The sequence below is a fragment of the Ruditapes philippinarum genome, unplaced genomic scaffold (genome assembly GCF_026571515.1).
Source record: "Ruditapes philippinarum isolate M1 unplaced genomic scaffold, ASM2657151v2 ctg9976_1_1_1_1, whole genome shotgun sequence".
Taxonomy (NCBI): domain Eukaryota; kingdom Metazoa; phylum Mollusca; class Bivalvia; order Venerida; family Veneridae; genus Ruditapes; species Ruditapes philippinarum.
Window position 1 is genome coordinate 23091 of NW_026859710.1, and position 20323 is coordinate 43413.

Consider the following 20323-nt stretch of genomic DNA (forward strand, 5'->3'; position numbering starts at 1 on the left):
ACAACAAAATCAATAATGCAAAGGCACATTCAGAGAATGCAGCCCCAACAAAGTCCTGTCACACTGGACTACCACAAAGGTACTCAGTAGGAATGGCACCGAACGAAAATTAGGAGAGGGTACAAGAGCCGGGACATGGAGTGGTCTTACCAGAAAATGATAAGAATTGACAACTGAACAAAGAAACCCCTAAAAATATCAATGTCATATAAAAGCATTTTAAAAGCAAGTGAAATAATTATATAACACAAACTGTCAAGGAAATATTTTTGACTAATAAATATTATCTTTTTTAAGCCTTTTGCAGTTTTATATTTGACTTAAAGATAACAAGAATAAGTTAACAACCAGAAATCCTTGAAACACAAGTTTGCAACTAGACTGCGACTGAACAAGATATTTTTGTGTATTTAAACTTTGGATTATGCAAATAAAAACATTTAACACAGTATTGATAGAAATATATTTTTCTTGTCTGGTGATCTTCAAAACTTACAGATATAATTAAATTAGCATACACCTTTTCTAGATCGTCACTTGACAAATCTCAGAATATGTGCACGAGCAGTTTATCTCTTCAATATCGTAGTCTAATCAGAAGCTAGAAAACTGGAACCTAAAACTGCGGCATAAACATTGCCTTAAGAAATGGGCATATTGAAAATATTCAAAATAACATCAAACACACTTACCTGTAGAATATACGTGCCGGTGTTGTAAATATTCATGACTCGGTAGCCAATTTGTCAAGTTTGCAACTGTTTTGCTCGCTTGAACCGAATGTGCAACAATTTCACGTCCTGCCCCTTGTGCAGGATAACTATCTCCTAGATAAAATACTTTGAACTACGAAGGCCATATTTGAAAGGAACAACTTGTTCGTCTAGCAGAATAAATCAATTAAAGTAACTACCAAAAAGTGTATTCATGTGCTCCTTATTATTTACAAACACAAACATTCAAATATGGAGACTCAACAACACGTCGGTGTTTCTACTCAGGTGCCTTTTGTGCCTAAAATAGTGCATGGCCTGACAACGAGGTCTTCCTCCGCCTGAAAAGCTGGTAACTATGATATATAACGTGTTGGTTTGACGTGTAACCAAACCAAAGAAACAAAACGAAACAAAAAAAAATTAAATAATGATAATAATTATAATTCTAGGTAAAGATGTGTAGGATGGAAATAAACATTGACAACTTAACTTGATTTTATATGTTATGAATAAGATGTCTAAAGGTTACATGTACAACTGTTATGATATTAATATCAGTACAAACTTAATACACAACAGTTCAAATAAAATGAAACGTGCTTCTTAACAAACGATAGAACGCCAGTTTGATGATATCTTTTATAAATTTGAATATTGACTTAAAAATATTGAATTAAATATTGCTTCCAATTAACAATTCATTGCTATACAATGTGAGTATTATGCTGGCACATTTTTTACTACTAGTTTACATACAATAATGTTTCCCTTGACCGAATCCAACTTATGGACTGTAAAGGATTTGACCAAGTTGAGCTTAGTTTAAATAAATGTAGATGGTACATAGATCTAAATAAAGAACGTATAATCAAACTTAATACAGAACGAGATAAGATATATCTTTTTCAAAGTATTTTCCTTATAACTTGCAAAAATAGAGTAAAACGGAATCTTTATAGATTCCCAGAGCGGCAAAACTGAAAATGTTGCATGCTCTGTTTAACTGATCTTGAAATGTTTTGGGAATTGCAAGCTACCGTCCACGGCCCCTAGCACCGCTTACACCCGAAGCAAGTATGCTCATATAGTGGTTTTTTAATGGAGGTCACAATGGTACACGTTCTTGTCATTCTGTAAAGAGTATGGGAGTATAGTCCCAGAATAAGAGAACGTGTTTGCTCTACACGAGAAAAAAATGTGATTACCACAAACAAATATTGTTTTGTTGGACATATATGTTGAGAAAGACGAACATTCATATGAATCGTTAAGTTTATGCAAACAATTAGTCACAATTTTATGTAAAAAATTAAACTGATATTTATCTTATATAAGTAGAGGAACAAATAAAAGGCATGCATTTCAATTTCATCCATCAGAACAATACAACACTACTTTGCTATAATTTCAAGTTCCTTATCCACACTGTTCATTTAGTCTGCATATTTCAGTACGAGTCCACCGGCTATGAAAACAAGAGTCACCGCGACGAAAACCATCACAACTATTACCTTAATTAATCAAAGGGCACCGAAGACGGAGAAATTATTTATAAATTGCTTAGCTCTTTGCTTTTTGCCCCGCTTATTATCTGGTGAAGAGAAATGAATGACCTCACCGTTCCCTTAATAAAAAACAAAGAATGATATTTTTATTTGTTACCTTTATGAAGTTACTAATGAGTATAAGTGATAAACGAGGAATGTTCAAATATGACTGTAACTAGGCCAGTATCTCGCTTGTAACCAGGTTTTGCACGAACTTTGTACATGCATCGCATAGATGGTTGTGTAAGCTCTCAATTGATACAATACATGTGTAAATCAGTTCAGTATTGCTTTGACAAAAGCTCGATCAACGCTATCTACTCGTGTTTACTAAAGCTAAATGGTTGGGAAAATGTCTCCTTTCACTGACCAACTACAATCATATATCAAGGACCTGAATTCTTGGTATACAGACGAAAGACATATTTTAAATAAATGAAGTATGTCATGTTTATGGGAACAATAACCTGTCTTTTTCATCATTCACACGGAGATGTAATATAAAATTGGTGTGGGTTAAGTAAAGGGTGCACCTTATGCACGCCGCCCGAAAACTGCAACTTCGCCAAACATGGTTGAGACAGTAAAGGATGTGATTGCTACTGATGCAAGATTTAGTATATAGCTAAATGCTTTGATATCTCTGTAGGAGCCGCTCATACAATTTTCAACCGTGATTTAAAAATGAGACGGATCAGTTCCAGATGAATACCCCATCTCCTTACAAAAGAGCAAAAACTTGTAAGGGTAAGAATCTCCATTTTCCTTTATACAACAATCGATATTTTGCAAATATCATCACTGGCGATGAAACGTGCGCCCAGGCGAAAGATACGTAACAAAATATTGGCAACCAAAGGAAATCAAAGACCTTGCATAGCAAAACGCACCATGAGCGTCAAAGAGGTCATGTGTGTAATTTTCTTTACTAATTAAGGTCCTGCTATTCAAATTGCCGTACCAAAGGGTGAATCTGTAAATGACAAGTTTTACACAGACAGGGTTTTTCATAAATTAAAGAAATATTTCAAAAACCGTCGACCAACAACTGGTCTTCGTGGTGTCAGGTTGTTGCATGACAATGCTTTGTCACACGAGGGCTATTAAACGAGAATATCTGAAACAGGAAAAGGTTGTCGAGTTTCCGCATACTCCTTTTTTGCCAGATTTTGCTCCTTGTGACTTTTTCCTTTTTCCGAGGCTCAAAAAACACCTTGCAGGAAGAAAATATCGAAAAGATTATGAAAACGCATTTAAAAATAAGATTTAAAGACTAAAACATTGTATATCACACGGAGGTGAGTATTTTGAAAGATTGAGATAATTATTTTGGCACTGTTTGTTAAGCACTTCTGTAAATTGACTTAGTTGCATTGAACACCCTTCGTACACTGTCTCAACTCAATTGTGTTAGCAAATGTCCTTTAACTGATCATACATAAAATCTCTGACAACAGGATATAAAGATATCCTGTCATAAACTCAAAGTTAAAGTAGAATTCCAACGTACCAATATACACAAGCCAATGATCGTACAAAAAGTGTCGAATCCTAACAAGATCTCCCTCTTCTAGCTCTGTTAAATTTTTTTCATTATGTTGTTTGATGTATTTTTCTGCTTTGATGTCCAGCTGCTCCTACACAAATAAATTAATGGTAAGACGATATGAATCATCTAAATGTTTTTTTGCTTTATCAAATAGTGTATTTACAATTGTTTGCTATGAAAAGCTCCGAAAGTTCTAATTCATTTCCAGAACCAATGCAAATATTTAACAAGAACACACTTTCACTAAAAATATAACTATAATGTCAGAGTATACAGTTGTGTAACTTTCTTGCAATTTATGTAATTTATCAATGATCAATGACATAATATTTTAGTATGAAAACGATACGGTTAAAGTTATCGTCAAAATAGGTAATGTAATTGATTATATTAACTTTTACTTTTACCCATTGCAATAATATTTATTAAAAGTAAGTTTACACACACAAACCCGAAAAGCGGGTGCCGCTAGAAAGCTCATCTTAAGTATTTGGTGTGCAAAGTTCGAATCTGTATCTTCGTATATTTTAGTAAGTTCGTATAATGAGCAGTTTTCCTTTCCTTTTATGTAGATCAAAATCTATGTAGATTATGTGAAACTTTCGCAGCAAAAATACAGTCATATATATATATATATATAGGCAATATGATTCGGAAAAAGAAAACGTCGTGTGTGTAATGAAATTTGTGTATCATAAACTGTCAAGTCAAGTAACATGAACCTTTTGAAAAGTGCTATGCTCCTACTTAAATAACAAAATATGAAATATGAACAAACAGATGAGAGCTAATTTCCTTAATTAACATTGAATGGATAAGGATTTTATTGAAAGTGTCACTGGAACCTTACAATTTATGTTGACCTGAAAATCAAAATATATCATTTACTTGTCACTTGCGATGTCCCCACTAAGTAAAAAAGAAAAGAGAAAAAAGAAAGAGATAAATTAAACACAGAATGACTTCAGATAACCCAGCATGTTAGTTTACGTTTTCCCTAAAATTTATTGAACAGAAGAGTCAAGCAAGTTCCACAACGATCGTACCCCATGTCCCAATAAATAAGAAATCGTTTCCTGGCCCTAAAAAAATGTTAAACCAAGGCATATTTCTTATTACATTATTGGCCCGGAAAGAATGTTTATCAAATAAACTATGTAATTTGACATTAGACCAACTGACAAATAAAAATTGAATGGGTAATAATCCGTCAGGTGCTTTGCCTGTACATAGTTTCACAAATTTAAGCTTAATATTTCCTTCAGACTTTATTAATAGGACAATGATTTCACACAAACTCTGACTGTGACTTTGGCCGTTGACAAATAGTTAGTGATCGGAAAATGACTTTACACACAGTGTGTTCTATAAACATTATTTGGATCATTTTCTGCCCTCGGCAATGGTCTTTATTAATGACGAACATGGGCTTATTCTTTTTTTTATTTATTGATCGAATGAGGAAAAGAGGACGCACGCACGCAAGGGAGACGGACAATCCTATTTCAGTATGCTATCCACTTTTTATGTAGGCATAGCAATGCTTCCGATTTTGAATGAATATGAAAATCTAGGAGGTGAGTACTCTCTATAAAATATTGTAAAGATGAATAGGTATATCTTACTTAATTTCATATCGTTATAGTTTCAATTATTATTGCACACATGTTAGTTTCCATTGTAAATTTTAAACAGTAATTTACCTCATCAGGTTCAGGTTCATCAAGAAGAGTTACATTTTCTTCATCGTCACGGCGAATATAGGCTGCTGCTTCAGGAATCGACTGCATAGCGTTTTTCTGTATTTAAAATTGTCATAACATAATTATTTTGGAAGTATATTGCCAACACATATAAAAAATCATAAAAAAGCAGTTAATAATTAGTGACAGATAAATTCTAACCTATAAGGTCCGGAAGTTAATTACCTACATATACATCATGATTACATGTTAAAACATGTTGTGAGAGTTGAAGCTACAGATCTATAACGACCTCATCTTGTTATAAAGGTTTAAAAATAGGTATAGCCCTCAAAAAATTTGAGTTTTCTTATATCATTTCAATTCTCATAAAAGTCCATATCATGGCACACATTAATGTAAACACCACCGAACGCTATGTATCATAAAAGATGTTCCTCCAGCCTTAGATATAATAAGATATATAATGATACAAGATGTTAACTTTAATCATATTTGTTTCAGGTAAAAAATATCGATTTCATGTTATTGTTAGATAAATACCCTGTATTTTAAATACATCTGACAAGTCTTATCTTTAATAAAATCAGATAGGATTAAAAATGAGTTGACTTATTAAAAATATACAATAAAGCTATATTTACATCATCGTCTTCATCCTCACTCTGTAATAAATGACTTTAATGTGTCAGTTAACACTATATATCAAAGTTGTTTACAAGTGTTTACCTTGATTTAACAAAAGCAAAATAAATAGATAAGATATGTTTAATAATAATTCTTCAATAGTAATGGATACAATGTGAAACCAAATTTGTTTTGGACTTTCTTTGTTTGTCGTCAAAAGACGTCAAATGTATGTTGTATGCAAATGGATTATGTGCAGACTTCGTAAAATAATTGAATCATTTTCTAACTCTGTTAGCACCTTTGAAAATATAATTATAATTAATATCAGAGAGAAAAGATTCACAGATCCTCATTTGATCAGCGAATTAATCTTTTTGGGAAAACTCTATAGCATATAGCTTTTCTACAACAATACTCGTTCATTTTTAAAAGGATTAAGCTTCAAGGGCCTAATTCGTCAACAAACATGCATCAGATTTTTCATGATCAAAACTTATTTTCTTTAACAAGTTATCAGTTTATTTATATTATTAAAATCATAAAAAGTATAAATGAACAATTAAACATTTGTTCCTTTTTACCTCTGGCGTATCATCAGGAGTAACATATCTGCAGAAAATAGCCATTTTCTCGCAACTGTTCCACCTTGTGTCATAAAATATACGTCCTTTCATTACTTTTGCTAATTTCACTATATCCCCTGGGTTGTATGGGCTATATATAAAAAAAGTTGATATTTGTACCTGTGTCCATGTGGCTAAAAAGCAAGTACTGGTATTGGAGAAATTGTTCTGTGTCTGTTACGTATAAAGTTCACCCTTTCATTTTCTTCATTGAATTAGCCGATATACCCGTAAAAGGACAAATCTGACAGTATCTACATTTTTCAAATGTATGTAAGGAAAGGCAAATGTAACTAGCTAAAAGTAATTTCTTTAACTCTGCAATAAAACTGGAACAAATTGGTGGATAACTGGGGCCTTCCTCTAACTTTATGAGTATAGTACGACCTAATGTTAGTTTTTAGCGTATTAAGATCATTTTCAAGAAGAGATAAGTCAATATAAAGTATAAGGATACCTTAGTGTATTTCACATTATTTTGATTTTATAAACAGTCAATAAGAGAAGTTTGAAAAAAAATCTATTTTACGGATATTTTGCTGTGATTCAGTGAGTACACATTTTACATATTTCTTCCAAAAAGACAAACTTGAAGAAAACAATTTTGCGTATAGACTTCTTTAAAATACAGTCAAGACTGTCATATGTGACTTTCCAAGGGACCCTCAGAAAAAGGTCACATATGACAGGGAGTCTCTTAATACAGTCTCAAAGAAAATTAAAATACATAACTGTGTGAAGGAATAATATGTAACCAATTGTAAATAAACATAGGTTCTTTAAATACTTGATGTAAATAAAATGAGAATCCCGGTAAAACATTATAGTTAATTGCATGTATATCATTTAAAAATTATTTTTTATTTTATATTAGATTTATATTGAATCATTTTAGTACAAATAAACTTGAATCTGATGCATTCAAAATCCTTAAAATAAATATCATACTTTAATTTATGACATATTCATATCCAAAGTTTTTTCTCTTTAAATGGAAGGTAGATCTATCAACATTTTCACATAGAATTCATGTAGCAATAGGAAGGTGAAATAAAAAAAATGCTGTCTAAAAAAATCTTCCGTTGGCATTACATAAACAGTAAAAAAAATCTGACACAAAATCGTAATCCAGTTTGATCAGGTCATTATGTACTTCACACCTCAATTTGTTAACACACATCGATTGTATCATGCTTACCATATACTACGTCACTTGATACCTGTATGTACATGTAAACTGTGTATTGATGAATGAATGTAAGATTCTCAGCAAATTTATCACTTAAACAGGGAAATAAAGTTGACCCTGTTTGAAGTAATCTAATTTTGATGTAGACCATGGATTTTGCATCATTTTTTCCGATTGTTATTCTCCTAAATCATTCAAAGTTTAAGAAAATTTCGTCATCTAATTTAAATTTTCATTTTTTGCTTATCTAAAAATGCAGCAATATCAAAGTAAAACTTTAGAAATACAATCCATTATCAACAGGACACGAAACTTTATAGATAACAACATAAACAGTTTGTTCATTAAAAGCAGAAAAAAACTGTATGTAAACAATAAAACAAGACGGTGAGTATTGTGAAACATGTGACAATTTTACCAGAAGTTAAAAAGTACAAACTAAGGAATTAAATGCATCTTACATCATCCCTTTCTTTTTGTCGGAGAGGTTTCTCTCATATGTATCAAACATTTTAGCCACCACAAAGAAATCATCTTCTTTTACAATGGCTTTTGCATATTCTTTATCGGCGACAGTGAAAAAAGGATGAGAAGGGTCTTTTTTCTTTTTTTTCTTCCCAGTAAGGTGAACCACCTTTTTGTTCCCTTTAAAAGAATTATTAAAAATTGAATTTGAGCTGTAATGTTAAGTCGTAAAGAAAATATATTTATAAAATTTAATTGATAAAAATAATAGATTTCTAGTAAATCAGACACGGATGCAAAATAGATTATACAGTGTTTTGTTCATTAACACTTAAATCGTTAAATAATTGTTGGTAATATAATATTTGGAAGTTGAATAATGTAATCCTTTCGATTTCTGTTGGTGAAAGAATATTGTGGAAATGGAATATTGCAATTCTTTCCATTTCTTTTGGAATAAGAACATTGTAGAAATTGATTAAAATCCTTTAAAACTATTTAGTATTTTTCAATTTCTCATTTCCTTGTGTCTCATTTTAACATCTGGGAAAGACTTCATATGTATACTTGTACTTTTCTAAACAACCGCAAATCTTAAATTTTATCTTTTTGGAGAAGTTACTATACATTCTGAATTGTAACAAATTACGAGGTTTATTCAAAAAGTTTTGTTACCAATGGTCTTCCGTAGCGAAATCGACGGTTTTGCTTCAATAAACATATACATTAATGTACATGAATATTCACACTATATAAGCACGAAAAACACGTGCAAATCGATGCAATAATGACAAAATTATTCAGTTTTGAAGTAGTGTCACTCATATACACTGGCCATATTTTGGAAATAACAATGAAACGACATTACAAAGTTGAAGTACGCACTTATATTAAAAGTCGCACTGCTTTGCATGTATCTCCAAAAGACATTTATAATGAGCTGAATGGTATTTATGGACATTCGTGGTATCATTTATGACATATTGTAGATGGGCGAAAAAATTTAAAGGTGGGCTTTCTGTGATTAAAGATGGTCATCGAAGTGGACGTCCGAAGTCGTCAGTGACTGATAAGCATGTGGCTGCTGTGAAAGCATTGGTGGAAGAATATGGCCGTTATACAGTAAAAGATATTGTTACGAGCCAGGCGTAACGAGAAAGAAAATCCAGCAACAAACTTGTAACAATAACAAATTTATTACAGAAAAATTATTAAAGAAAATTAAAACAACAAATTATGTGTACAAATACCTGAAGTCCAAATATAAATGTAAAATTCAAATGTCTAGTCTGATCCTGGAATGATCCCTTTTTGAATAGCACAGGTAAATCCAAGAACACTTAAGAATAAATTCCCACAATAAAATCCACAAGAATAATTAATAATCCAAGCTCCAATAAATCACTTAATTTCCAAGTTGAATAATACTCCAAATATATTGATGACTTAAAAGATCACTGATGACTAAAAAGGTAACTGATGACTTAAAGATCACTGATGACTTAAAAGGTAACTGATGACTTAAAGATAAGATTAATGAAAAATGTCTCCTTATATATATTAACTAAGAAGTTTCCAGAAAGGTCTATTATGTTCTCAAGTAATCATAATCTAGCAACTTCAACAATAAAGATCATTCCAGAAGTTTCTATCTAAATATAATGCATGAGTTTTCTCAAACAGTTAAGAACATTCTAGTACATACATGTAGTTTATGTTCTAAAAATAGAACAATGATAAAATTGGAAATACCAACTGGTCAGATACAAACTATATACATGTAATATGTTGCATACATAACACTTCCCCTCTTCAAGAAAAAGAAATATGAATGAAATGAATATTTCTTTTACATAAATCCAAACAATGTAACTTACAAATAACATAGGAGAAATGTTAAACAATTTTATACATTCATTCATATATATGTGTATTACAAACAATAGCAAACAACAACAAAAAAAAACAAAAAGAAAATCAATCATATCATATACATGTTTAATTTAAAATACTGCAAATAACAGTTTTAGACACGTGAAAGTGCATCAGGGATCAAATTATCTTTCCCTTTAATGTGTCTAATGTCAAGACTATATTCTTGCAAAAATAAGCTCCACCTCAACAACCTTTGATTTTTGTTTTTAAGTTTATGCAAGAAAGTGAGGGGATTGTGATCACTAAAGACAACAACAGGCAACTTTGAAGAAGTTAGATAAACTTCAAAATGCTGAATAGCAAGAATAAGAGCAAGGCATTCTTTCTCTATAGTAGAGTAATTTTTCTGATGTTCATTAAACTTTTTAGAAAAGTAACAAACGGGATGGTCAACACCATTGTTGTCTTCTTGGATCAATACACTTCCAGCACCTATGTCACTAGCATCTACAGCTAACTTAAAGTTTTTATTAAAATCTGGTGCCAAGAGAACTGGTGCACTCTTAAGTATGGCTTTCAGGCTGTCAAATGCCATTTGACACTTGTCATTCCAAATGAATTTGTTTCTTTTCTTTAACAAATTTGTCAATGGTTCTGCAATAACCGAAAAATTATTACAAAATTTACGATAATACCCTGCCATACCAAGAAATCGCATCAGTTGTCTTTTACAAGTAGGCACAGGAAATTCAGAGATAGCTTTGACCTAAGCTTCTATTGGTTTAACTTTACCCTGTCCCACTACATGTCCTAAAAATGTTAAAATTGCATGACAAAATTCACTTTTTGCAAAATTAACTGTCAATTTAGCATCACTAAGTCGGTCGAAGAATGCTCGTATAGTTTTGAGATGTTCCTCCCATTCATCAGAGTAGATGATTGCGTCATCAATGTATGCGTCACATCCGTGTAGCCCAGATATTACCATGTTAATAAGTCTCTGAAAAGTTGCTGGTGAGTTTTTCATACCAAATGGCATGACTTTATATTGATATAAGCCGTCTGGTGTTACAAAGGCTGATATTTCTTTAGCTCTATCAGTAAGTGTAACTTGCCAGAATCCTTTTAGAAGATCAAACTTTGTTACATACTTTGCTTTTCCAATTTTGTCAATACAATCATCAATTTTTGGTATCGGAAATGAATCAGTTTTTGTTACAAAGTTTACTTTACGATAATCTGTACACATTCTATATGTTCCATTTGATTTCGGTACAAGAATACATGGAGAGCTGTAACTGCTTAATTGACTTGGTTCAATAAAGTCATTATCCAATAAATACTTAACTTCTTGTCTTAGGTACTTTTGTTTTACAGGATTCGTTCTATATGGATGTTGTTTTATTGGTTCAGAGTTTTCAAGAATGACGTCATGATGTATTTTATCAGTCCGTGTGGGAATATCAGGAAATAAGTGTTCATATTCATAAATAAGCTGTTTCAGTTCATCTCGTTTTGACGGTTCTAAGTGAGCAAGTTTTTCATCCAGATTTTTCAGAATATCAGAGTTTTCAAGCTTTGCTGAACCAGGATCAGACTTTTCAAAATTTTCACAACTATTAGATTCAATTGAACATTGATTTTGTGGAACAGAGTTTACAAAAGATATAGGTTTACTAATTTTGCTATCTCTGTCAAAATATTCTTTTAACATATTTATATGACACATTTGCTTTTGCTTTCGCCTCCCAGGAGTATTAATAATATAATTAAGGTCACTGACTTTCTTTTCAATAGTATAAGGACCAAAGTATCTTGCCTGTAATGGTTTTCCAGGTATAGGTAAAAGAGCAAGTACTCTATCACCAGGGTTAAAACTTCTTTCCTGAGCATTCTCATCATACCTTGATTTCATTTTACTTTGTGTTGATTTTAAATTAACCCTAGCTAACTCACATGCATTAGTCAACCTATTTCGAAAATCTGATACATACTGAAGCAAATTTAAAGATATGTCATCTTCAGACAGGAATTTCTCTTTGAGAAGTTTTAAGGGTCCTCGGACAGTGTGACCAAATACTAATTCAAAAGGGCTGAAGCCAAGAGATTCCTGAACAGATTCTCTTACAGCAAATAACAATAAATGGATGCCTTCATCCCAGTCTTTTTCAGTGTCAAAACAATATGACCTTATCATATTTTTCAGAGTCTGGTGAAATCTTTCTAATGCACCTTGACTTTCAGGGTGATAAGCTGAAGACCTATATTGAGTAATTCCTAACTCATGCATGACCTGCTGGAAAATACCAGACATAAAATTTGACCCTTGATCAGACTGTACTGATTTAGGTAATCCAACAAAAGTGAAAAACTTCACAAGAGCCTTAACAATAGTTTTGGCTTTAATATTCCTTAAAGGAATAGCTTCAGGGAAGCGCGTAGAAGCACACATAATAGTTAATAAGTACTGAGAACCTGATTTAGTTTTTGGTAATGGACCTACACAGTCAATAATAACTCTACTAAAAGGTTCATCAAATGCAGGAATAGGCTGTAAATGAGCTTTAGGTATTGTCTGGTTAGGTTTTCCAACCATCTGACAAGTATGACAAGATTTACAGTACCTAGATACATCTGCTTTAAGGCCAGGCCAATAAAAATGATTGAGAATTTTATGGTAGGTTTTATTAACACCTAAATGACCTGCCATGGGTGTTTCATGAGCCAAGCTTAATATTTCCTGGCGATATGATTTTGGGACCACAATTTGGTGATTAACAGTCCACTCCTCTTCAGCAGGGACATCGGGCGGTCGCCATTTTCTCATTAAAATCCCATTCTTTTCATAATAACAAACAGGGACTTGTAAAGCTTCATCTTCACTAAAAGCCTTTTGATAAAGGACTGAAATCTCAGGATCATTTTGTTGTTCCTGGATAAGCTGTGACCTTGACAGCATGTCATGACCTTGATCTTTAGATCTTGGTGTAGAAAAGTCAGATATTGAAAAATCTGTCTGAGTTTCAGGCAGAGTAGGAGTAAGAGAAAAATTCATTTCATTATCAAAAGACTGACCTATAAAAGTATCAGCTAAGTCAATATCTGAATCTTGAATGGCCTTCTTAGCCATAGCTCGAGTAACTGCACATGAAGGGTAAAGGTCAGGAATTTCCTGCTCAATGGGGTCAGGTATCTGATCCACACAAGGAGTGTCAGTTACAAGTGGATTAACCACTACCTTATCTCCAGCTAAGTCATTACCTAGCAATAAATGAACACCTTTAAAGGGTAAGAAAGATCTTATACCTACAGCCACCGGCCCAGTTACCAAATCTGAGGACAAATAAATATTATGGAGAGGAACATTAGAAAAACCACACTCTACACCCTGAATAAGGACACTAGATCCAGAAGAAGTCTTCTCAGAAAAAGGCAGTGTATCTGCTAAAATAAGAGATTGAGAAGCTCCTGTGTCTCTTAAAATTGTAATAGGAGTAGGTGGGCAAGTATCACCGATAAGTGACACGGAACCTTCCGAAAGGAATGGTTCATAAATCTCCATTATAGAATCAGACTTGGGTTCTTTGACCTTCAAAATTGCATTGTTATCAATACAAGACTGAGGTTCAGACCTTGAAGTGGTAAGACCTGTGGGTTTGGCCTCATCACGTTGGTGTTGCCTCCTTTTTAAGGTAAAGCAATCAGATATAAGATGTCCAGTTTTCTTGCAATAATTGCATGTAGGACGAGATAAGGGACTATGACCTTTATTTTCATCAGATGACTTTGGTTTGGGAGTATTTGACTGACTAGATAAGCCAGATATATTACCAGAACTGAACTTGGAATTAAAATGTGAGGGTGTGGACTTCCCTTTATTTATAAATGAGACTTTGTGGGTTAAAGAATAATCGTCAGCTAGACGGGCAGCTTCTTCTAAAGTTTCTACCTGTTTTTCATCTAAGAAAGACTTAACATCAGAGTGAATACAACGTTTAAACTCTTCAACTAACATGAGCTGTCTAAGCTTTTCATGATTTTTATTAATTTTCTTAGATAGACACCACCGATCAAAAAGTTGTTCTTTTTCTCTTGCAAATTCGACATGGGTTTGACCAATTTCTTTCTTAGAATTTCTGAATTTTTGCCTGTAGGCCTCTGGTACTAACTCGTAACCTTTCAGAATTAATTCTTTTACATTATCATAATTAGAGCTTTGTTCAACAGTAAGTTGTGTATAGATTTCACGAGCTTTACCAGTTAAGACGCTCTGTAAAAGTAATGTCCAGTGCTCTCTCGGCCATTTTAAATTTTCAGCAACCTTTTCAAAATGAAGAAAATACTTATCAACTTCTTTTTCTTGGAAAGGTGGAACAAGCCTAATATTTTTAGTGACATCAAATTTTGAATTTATTCTATGTTCAAACTGATTTGCTCTCTCTTTGATTTCTAATTCTCTCATTCTTAACTGAAATTCTCTCTCTTCTCTTTCTTTTTCTAATTTTCTCTCCTCCCTTTCTTTTTCTAATTTTCTCTCTTCCCTTTCTTTTTCAAACTGTCTTTCCCTTTCTTTTTCTTCCCTTTCTTTTTCTAACAGTCTTTCTTCCCTTTCTTTTTCTAACTGTCTTTCTTCCCTTTCTTTTTCTAACTGTAACTGCCTTTCTTCCCTTTCTTTCTCTAACTGCATTTTCTCTAGTTCAAATTTAAATTGAAGTTCAAGCTCTTTTATCTTAATTTCTGGGTTTGTTTCAACAATCTGAGAAAGTGCATCTTGTCCAAAAATATCTTCATCCACAAAATAATGAATTAGAGAATTTTTAATTTCTTGTTTACGCATTGAAGATTTAATTTCTAATAAATTATACTTTTTTGCAAGATCGAGCAAATCAGTTTTCTTAGCCAAATCTAATACCTCCTGGGAAGGTTCAGCTACAAACTTTTCTAAATTAAAAGACATGACTGCTTGCTGCTGGTTTTAAACTCAGAAAGTGATGTGTTTCAAAAATTTCAAAATGAAAGGTACACTTAATAGAACAACTATGATATCAACTCAGATGAGTAAATACGGTAATAATAAAATGTAGAATAAATGGTAATAATTTCCAATAATGTAGCCAAAAAGAAATATTCAATCCCGGACGAGCCCCCAATTTCTGTTACGAGCCAGGCGTAACGAGAAAGAAAATCCAGCAACAAACTTGTAACAATAACAAATTTATTACAGAAAAATTATTAAAGAAAATTAAAACAACAAATTATGTGTACAAATACCTGAAGTCCAAATATAAATGTAAAATTCAAATGTCTAGTCTGATCCTGGAATGATCCCTTTTTGAATAGCACAGTTAAATCCAAGAACACTTTAGAATAAATTCCCACAATAAAATCCACAAGAATAATTAATAATCCAAGCTCCAATAAATCACTTAATTTCCAAGTTGAATAATACTCCAAATATATTGATGACTTAAAAGATCACTGATGACTAAAAAGGTAACTGATGACTTAAAGATCACTGATGACTAAAAAGGTAACTGATGACTTAAAGATAAGATTAATGAAAAATGTCTCCTTATATATATTAACTAAGAAGTTTCCAGAAAGGTCTATTATGTTCTCAAGTAATCATAATCTAGCAACTTCAACAATAAAGATCATTCCAGAAGTTTCTATCTAAATATAATGCATGAGTTTTCTCAAACAGTTAAGAACATTCTACTACATACATGTAGTTTATGTTCTAAAAATAGAACAATGATAAAATTGGAAATACCAACTGGTCAGATACAAACTATATACATGTAATATGTTGCATACATAACAATATGGCTAATAGTGTTGGCATTTCAGAAGGAAGTGTTCATGAAATTCTGTTAAAAAACTTGGACTTAAAAAGGTTTGTGCACGTTGGGTGCCCCATTTACTGACCAATGACCAGAAAAAAATGAGTCATGTGTTCAAAAAAACTCCTTAAAGCGTTCAAAACATTTGACAGCAGAACTATTTCTAATATGTTAACTGGAGATGAGACTTGGGTCTACATGTTTGAGCCACAAAGGAGGGGTGATAATAAACAATGGAGAGGAAAACATCAAAAACGTCCAGTAGTGGCTAAACGGCAGAAAAGCTCAAAGAAAGTTCTGTACACCTTTTTTTCAATCATCTTGGTCCAGTTATTCAGATACCATCACAATCTGGAAAAACAATCACTGGAACATATTATAAGAACGTTGTGCTAAAAAGGATAAAAAAGTTTTATAAAAAGAAACGTTCAAGTACTGGATTAAGGGGAGTAAATTTACTACATGATAATGCCCCCGCGCATAAAAAGCAGGGGGGTTGTTAACTTTCTCGCTGAAGAAAAGGTAAATGTGTTAAGCCACCCCCCTTATTCGCCGGATTTAAGTCCATGTGACTTTTTTATATTTCCCCGGCTAAAAAAAATGTTGTCTGGACGTCGGTAAACCACCAGAAGCGGACTTGGAAGTGCTGTATATCAGTGTTTGAGACTGATACCAAGGGCAGACTACTCTGATGCATTTAGACAGTGGAAATTTCGATTACAAAAGTGTATTTCTGTAAGTGGTGAATATTTTGAAGGGATGAAATAAACCATTTTCGTATATATTTTCTTTATCTTGTTTTTAATACCCGATAACAGAACTTTTTGAAGAACCCTCGTACTATGAGTAGTATCCATGTTCACTCAGTATTAATGAATAAACAAATAGAGATGATCATACCAACGTAGATTCCCCAATGAGTGATATCATTTTTGTGAAACGAAATCATGTCACCCGCCTCGAGTGTTTTAAGAAACATTTTTGCGTTGTTTTGGCCAGCCGTTATTCGGATAAATTCAGTTTGATTTAAGATCTATTCAGACACTTCTTTCTGTAAAATAAATTTGCTCAAATTAATTGCAGTCAATATCTGAAAGATAGAATGTGTAATATAATCTTTGGAACATAACAAGTATTTAATATGTAAATTATTATACTTAATTCAGCATTTGAAAGCAAATACATAATTATTATACTAAAAATATTATAAAAAAATACAAAAAAATACATAAAATTTATTTAATAAATAAATAGAGAATATTAAATGAGTGTAATTTTAATACTAAATTTATTGAACGAGTTAAAAATAATATTATGTGAACCTCTGGGAGCAAACTATTGTTTTATTCGACGAGTTCAATAAATTTAGTATTGAATCTACACGAATAGAATATTCTAGTTATCACATATTCTAAATAAGACCGGTTGACAGTAATATTGTAACGTTTATATTAGCTCACTTTAACAAACCATTGCATATAACGCAAATGACGTCACGTTAACCCATTACGCGATATACACACCCCCCATTTTGGTGTCTCAAATGGTGACAAAATGCCTTATTTAGCCCCCCAACACTTGCTTTTGTTTGAGAAATGTTGTTTAAAAAAGTGACAACTTTTTCGGCGCGGCCCCCAACCAAAGGATACATCAGGGGGTTGCCAGAAGGGGGATGTACCCCTTCTGTTTGGGGGATTTGAAGGTAGGGCGGCAGTCCCCCTCATCGCCAAGAAAAGTTTGGACTTGTGAGAGGCTAAAAATGACCCCAGATCGATTATAAGGTAACGTGTAACCAACGCTGAAAAGCATTTGACTTTATATCACTCAAATGAGATGTTGCAGCACTTTGTTATCAATTTTGATGGAAAAAAATCAACGCATAATTATTATAGTGATTTTTGGCAATTTGAGATGTCCCCTCGTTGCCATGGTAACAGGAAAGTCAACATTTGTGCCAAGTTTGAATAGTATTGCAGCAGTTTTTATAGTTTTATACTTATAGTAATTTGAACTTGTAACGGGAGACTTTTCAATGAAAATAGCCGTTTTTTACAAAATGCTCATGAAGTAATAGGTTAAAGTGTTATTACATTAGTGAAACATCTTTTTTAATAAATGGGGTCATTACACTTATGCGACGCGGTTCATGTGATAAACATATTTATATTAATGTAGGTACTAATAAGTAAATAAATAAATTGATTAATTTATTATAAATTAATTTATTAAATAATTTATTAAAAACAGCAAATATTGTAAAAAAGAAGAAAAGAATACGTTTCCTCTATATGTTCTACCAAGTCGACTTGGTTCGCCTTCAGTTCGTCTTTTATCAAATAATACTGTGAATAAAGAATAGACAGGAATGCAAACAAATGGAACGGTTTTAGTATAATGATTTGATGCAAACACATTTCCTCAATTTATGTTTGTCTTTTGTCAAAAATGATAATAATGAAATGACATAAAACCCCAGTAAAAGTTACTGTCAAAATTTAAGTATAAATCCTTTTTTTTTGTTCATGAACAGTCACTTGACTAAATTCATAAAATTTCAGTTTTATCCTTAAACTCATTATGAGACATTGTCCATGCTTTTCAAATCTTAACGATAATAGATAATAAAAAGATGATAGAACAATTGGTGAGTTAAAAAGTATAGTGTAGATTGTCATTGCATTAACTATTTATATAATTATTCTTAACACTTCAATTTACGTTAGAAATTATTCACCGATACACTTTAAACCTATGATTTAAAAATGATTCCATCCACAATAAACGCACCTTCGAGAAATAAGCGTTAATCTTAACAACGAGACAATTGGTAAAAACCTACCTACAAGTTTACTTGTTTTGTTGAATTCCAATTTACCACGGCACTGTTGAGATCGCACACTGACATTCCAGCTAAACTGGTGGCAGATCTCCCTTATTACGTCCCAATTTAGGTCAAATGCATATAACAAACGAATAATAAGTAGTATAAAATCACCCTCCTTGTATTTAGGTTGTTTCTTTGTCTAAAAATAACTTATGAACTGTACTATTCGAGATTTAGAAAATATATTTAGAATGCCATTTGACTGTGATACAATTTTCCATCTGCTTACTTTCAAAAGCAAGACGAATTATTCAGTTTTGCTATGCGAAAGAATGTTAATAGAATATGCAATTTGATATAAGGAAAACAATGTGATACCCAAAAAGGTATAAAGTGTGTACATTGTAACCCCAAAAAGTATATCAATGAGATACTTTTGTACTATATACTTCAAAATAATTCGATACACTTTTCAAGGACGTAAATAGCTTTTCGTTTTATTCAGAAATTGAAAAAAATCATGTGTATGTAGATGTTTTTTAAAAATGTAGGTCAGTTTTTTTGCCTTTCAAAGAAAATATCTAAATATAGAACAATTTCTTAGATTGAAATCTGATACGTTTTACATACCCTTTGTAAACCATAAGTATCTTTATATTATCATGTACTGTTTTTTGAAGAATTCTAAAATACCCATTTCCCAAAATTGTACGACACTGCATTCTTGTTATTCTTCAGATGACTGTCTTTGTTAGGTTGCATATGGTCTATTCATTTTTGTCAGCTTAACGTTCACAAATTTTAACTTCAACAAGTACTGATTCTGCAACTTAATATTTGTCTGGCTCATAGGTAAGCTATAGAAGAAGGCCGCTTCCGAAATATAGATAGGAACGATATAATAATTTTGTGTGAAATGTAATAGGAAATTTAGTTACAATGAGTACCATCTGTTATAATTATGTCCATTTTTTCTGATTTTCTTTCTGGGCACTTTATTTCCCATGATACTATTATACTTGGTCAAATATAAACAAATTTAAAAGTATAATGACTTCTCCCTTGAAAAATTTAACAATAATATTACCGTAATATATTCACATACGTGTATCATTTGAAAAAAAATACTGTCTAGTTTTCGCAAAACATTGTTATTCCCTGATATTTCTGTAATTATATAACTATATCAAGTCCAACATAATTCTTTTCTGTAATTATTATGTATGTTTTATACATGTATATACAATGTTTATGTAAGATTATAAACCGTCTCATAATACCTGGCTATGAACGTGTAAAATGTTTATGCTGATAAGAATAAAAACTAAATAGTTTGTATCATTAACAAAAGAATTTAAT

General features: G+C 32.1%; 1 protein-coding gene and 2 long non-coding RNA genes across 3 annotated transcripts; 1 reads left to right on the forward strand and 2 right to left on the reverse strand.

Annotated features, from left to right (window-relative positions):
* Positions 1–2236: 2236 nt before the first annotated feature.
* Positions 2237–5605, reverse strand: LOC132757591 (uncharacterized). The gene is made up of 3 exons (XM_060748915.1): positions 5516–5605; positions 3774–3900; positions 2237–2340 (listed from the first exon to the last, which is right to left on the reverse strand). Exons 1-3 carry the CDS (start codon positions 5600–5602, stop codon positions 2237–2239), a joined length of 318 nt encoding a protein of 105 aa, XP_060604898.1. The 5' UTR covers positions 5603–5605.
* A 1121-nt stretch (positions 5606–6726) lies between these two features.
* On the reverse strand, positions 6727–19251 carry LOC132757593 (uncharacterized). The gene is made up of 5 exons (XR_009629471.1): positions 18980–19251; positions 18418–18482; positions 17041–17191; positions 8419–8602; positions 6727–6859 (listed from the first exon to the last, which is right to left on the reverse strand). It is a non-coding gene; the product is annotated as an uncharacterized LOC132757593 (long non-coding RNA).
* LOC132757592 (uncharacterized) lies at positions 9580–10399 on the forward strand. Its single transcript, XR_009629470.1, has 2 exons — positions 9580–9894; positions 9932–10399. It is a non-coding gene; the product is annotated as an uncharacterized LOC132757592 (long non-coding RNA).
* Positions 19252–20323: the final 1072 nt, after the last annotated feature.

Excerpts from the sequence above, each read along its gene's own strand:
- LOC132757591 (XM_060748915.1), bottom strand. The coding sequence starts at position 5,602 with ATGCAGTCGATTCCTGAAGCAGCAGCCTATATTCGCCGTGACGATGAA. Across the intron at positions 3,901-5,515 it reads ATGAACCTGAACCTGATGAG|GAGCAGCTGGACATCAAAGC; the intron begins GTAAATTACTGT and ends TTATTTGTGTAG. Across the intron at positions 2,341-3,773 it reads TCATTGGCTTGTGTATATTG|GGAACGGTGAGGTCATTCAT; the intron begins GTACGTTGGAAT and ends TTTTTTATTAAG.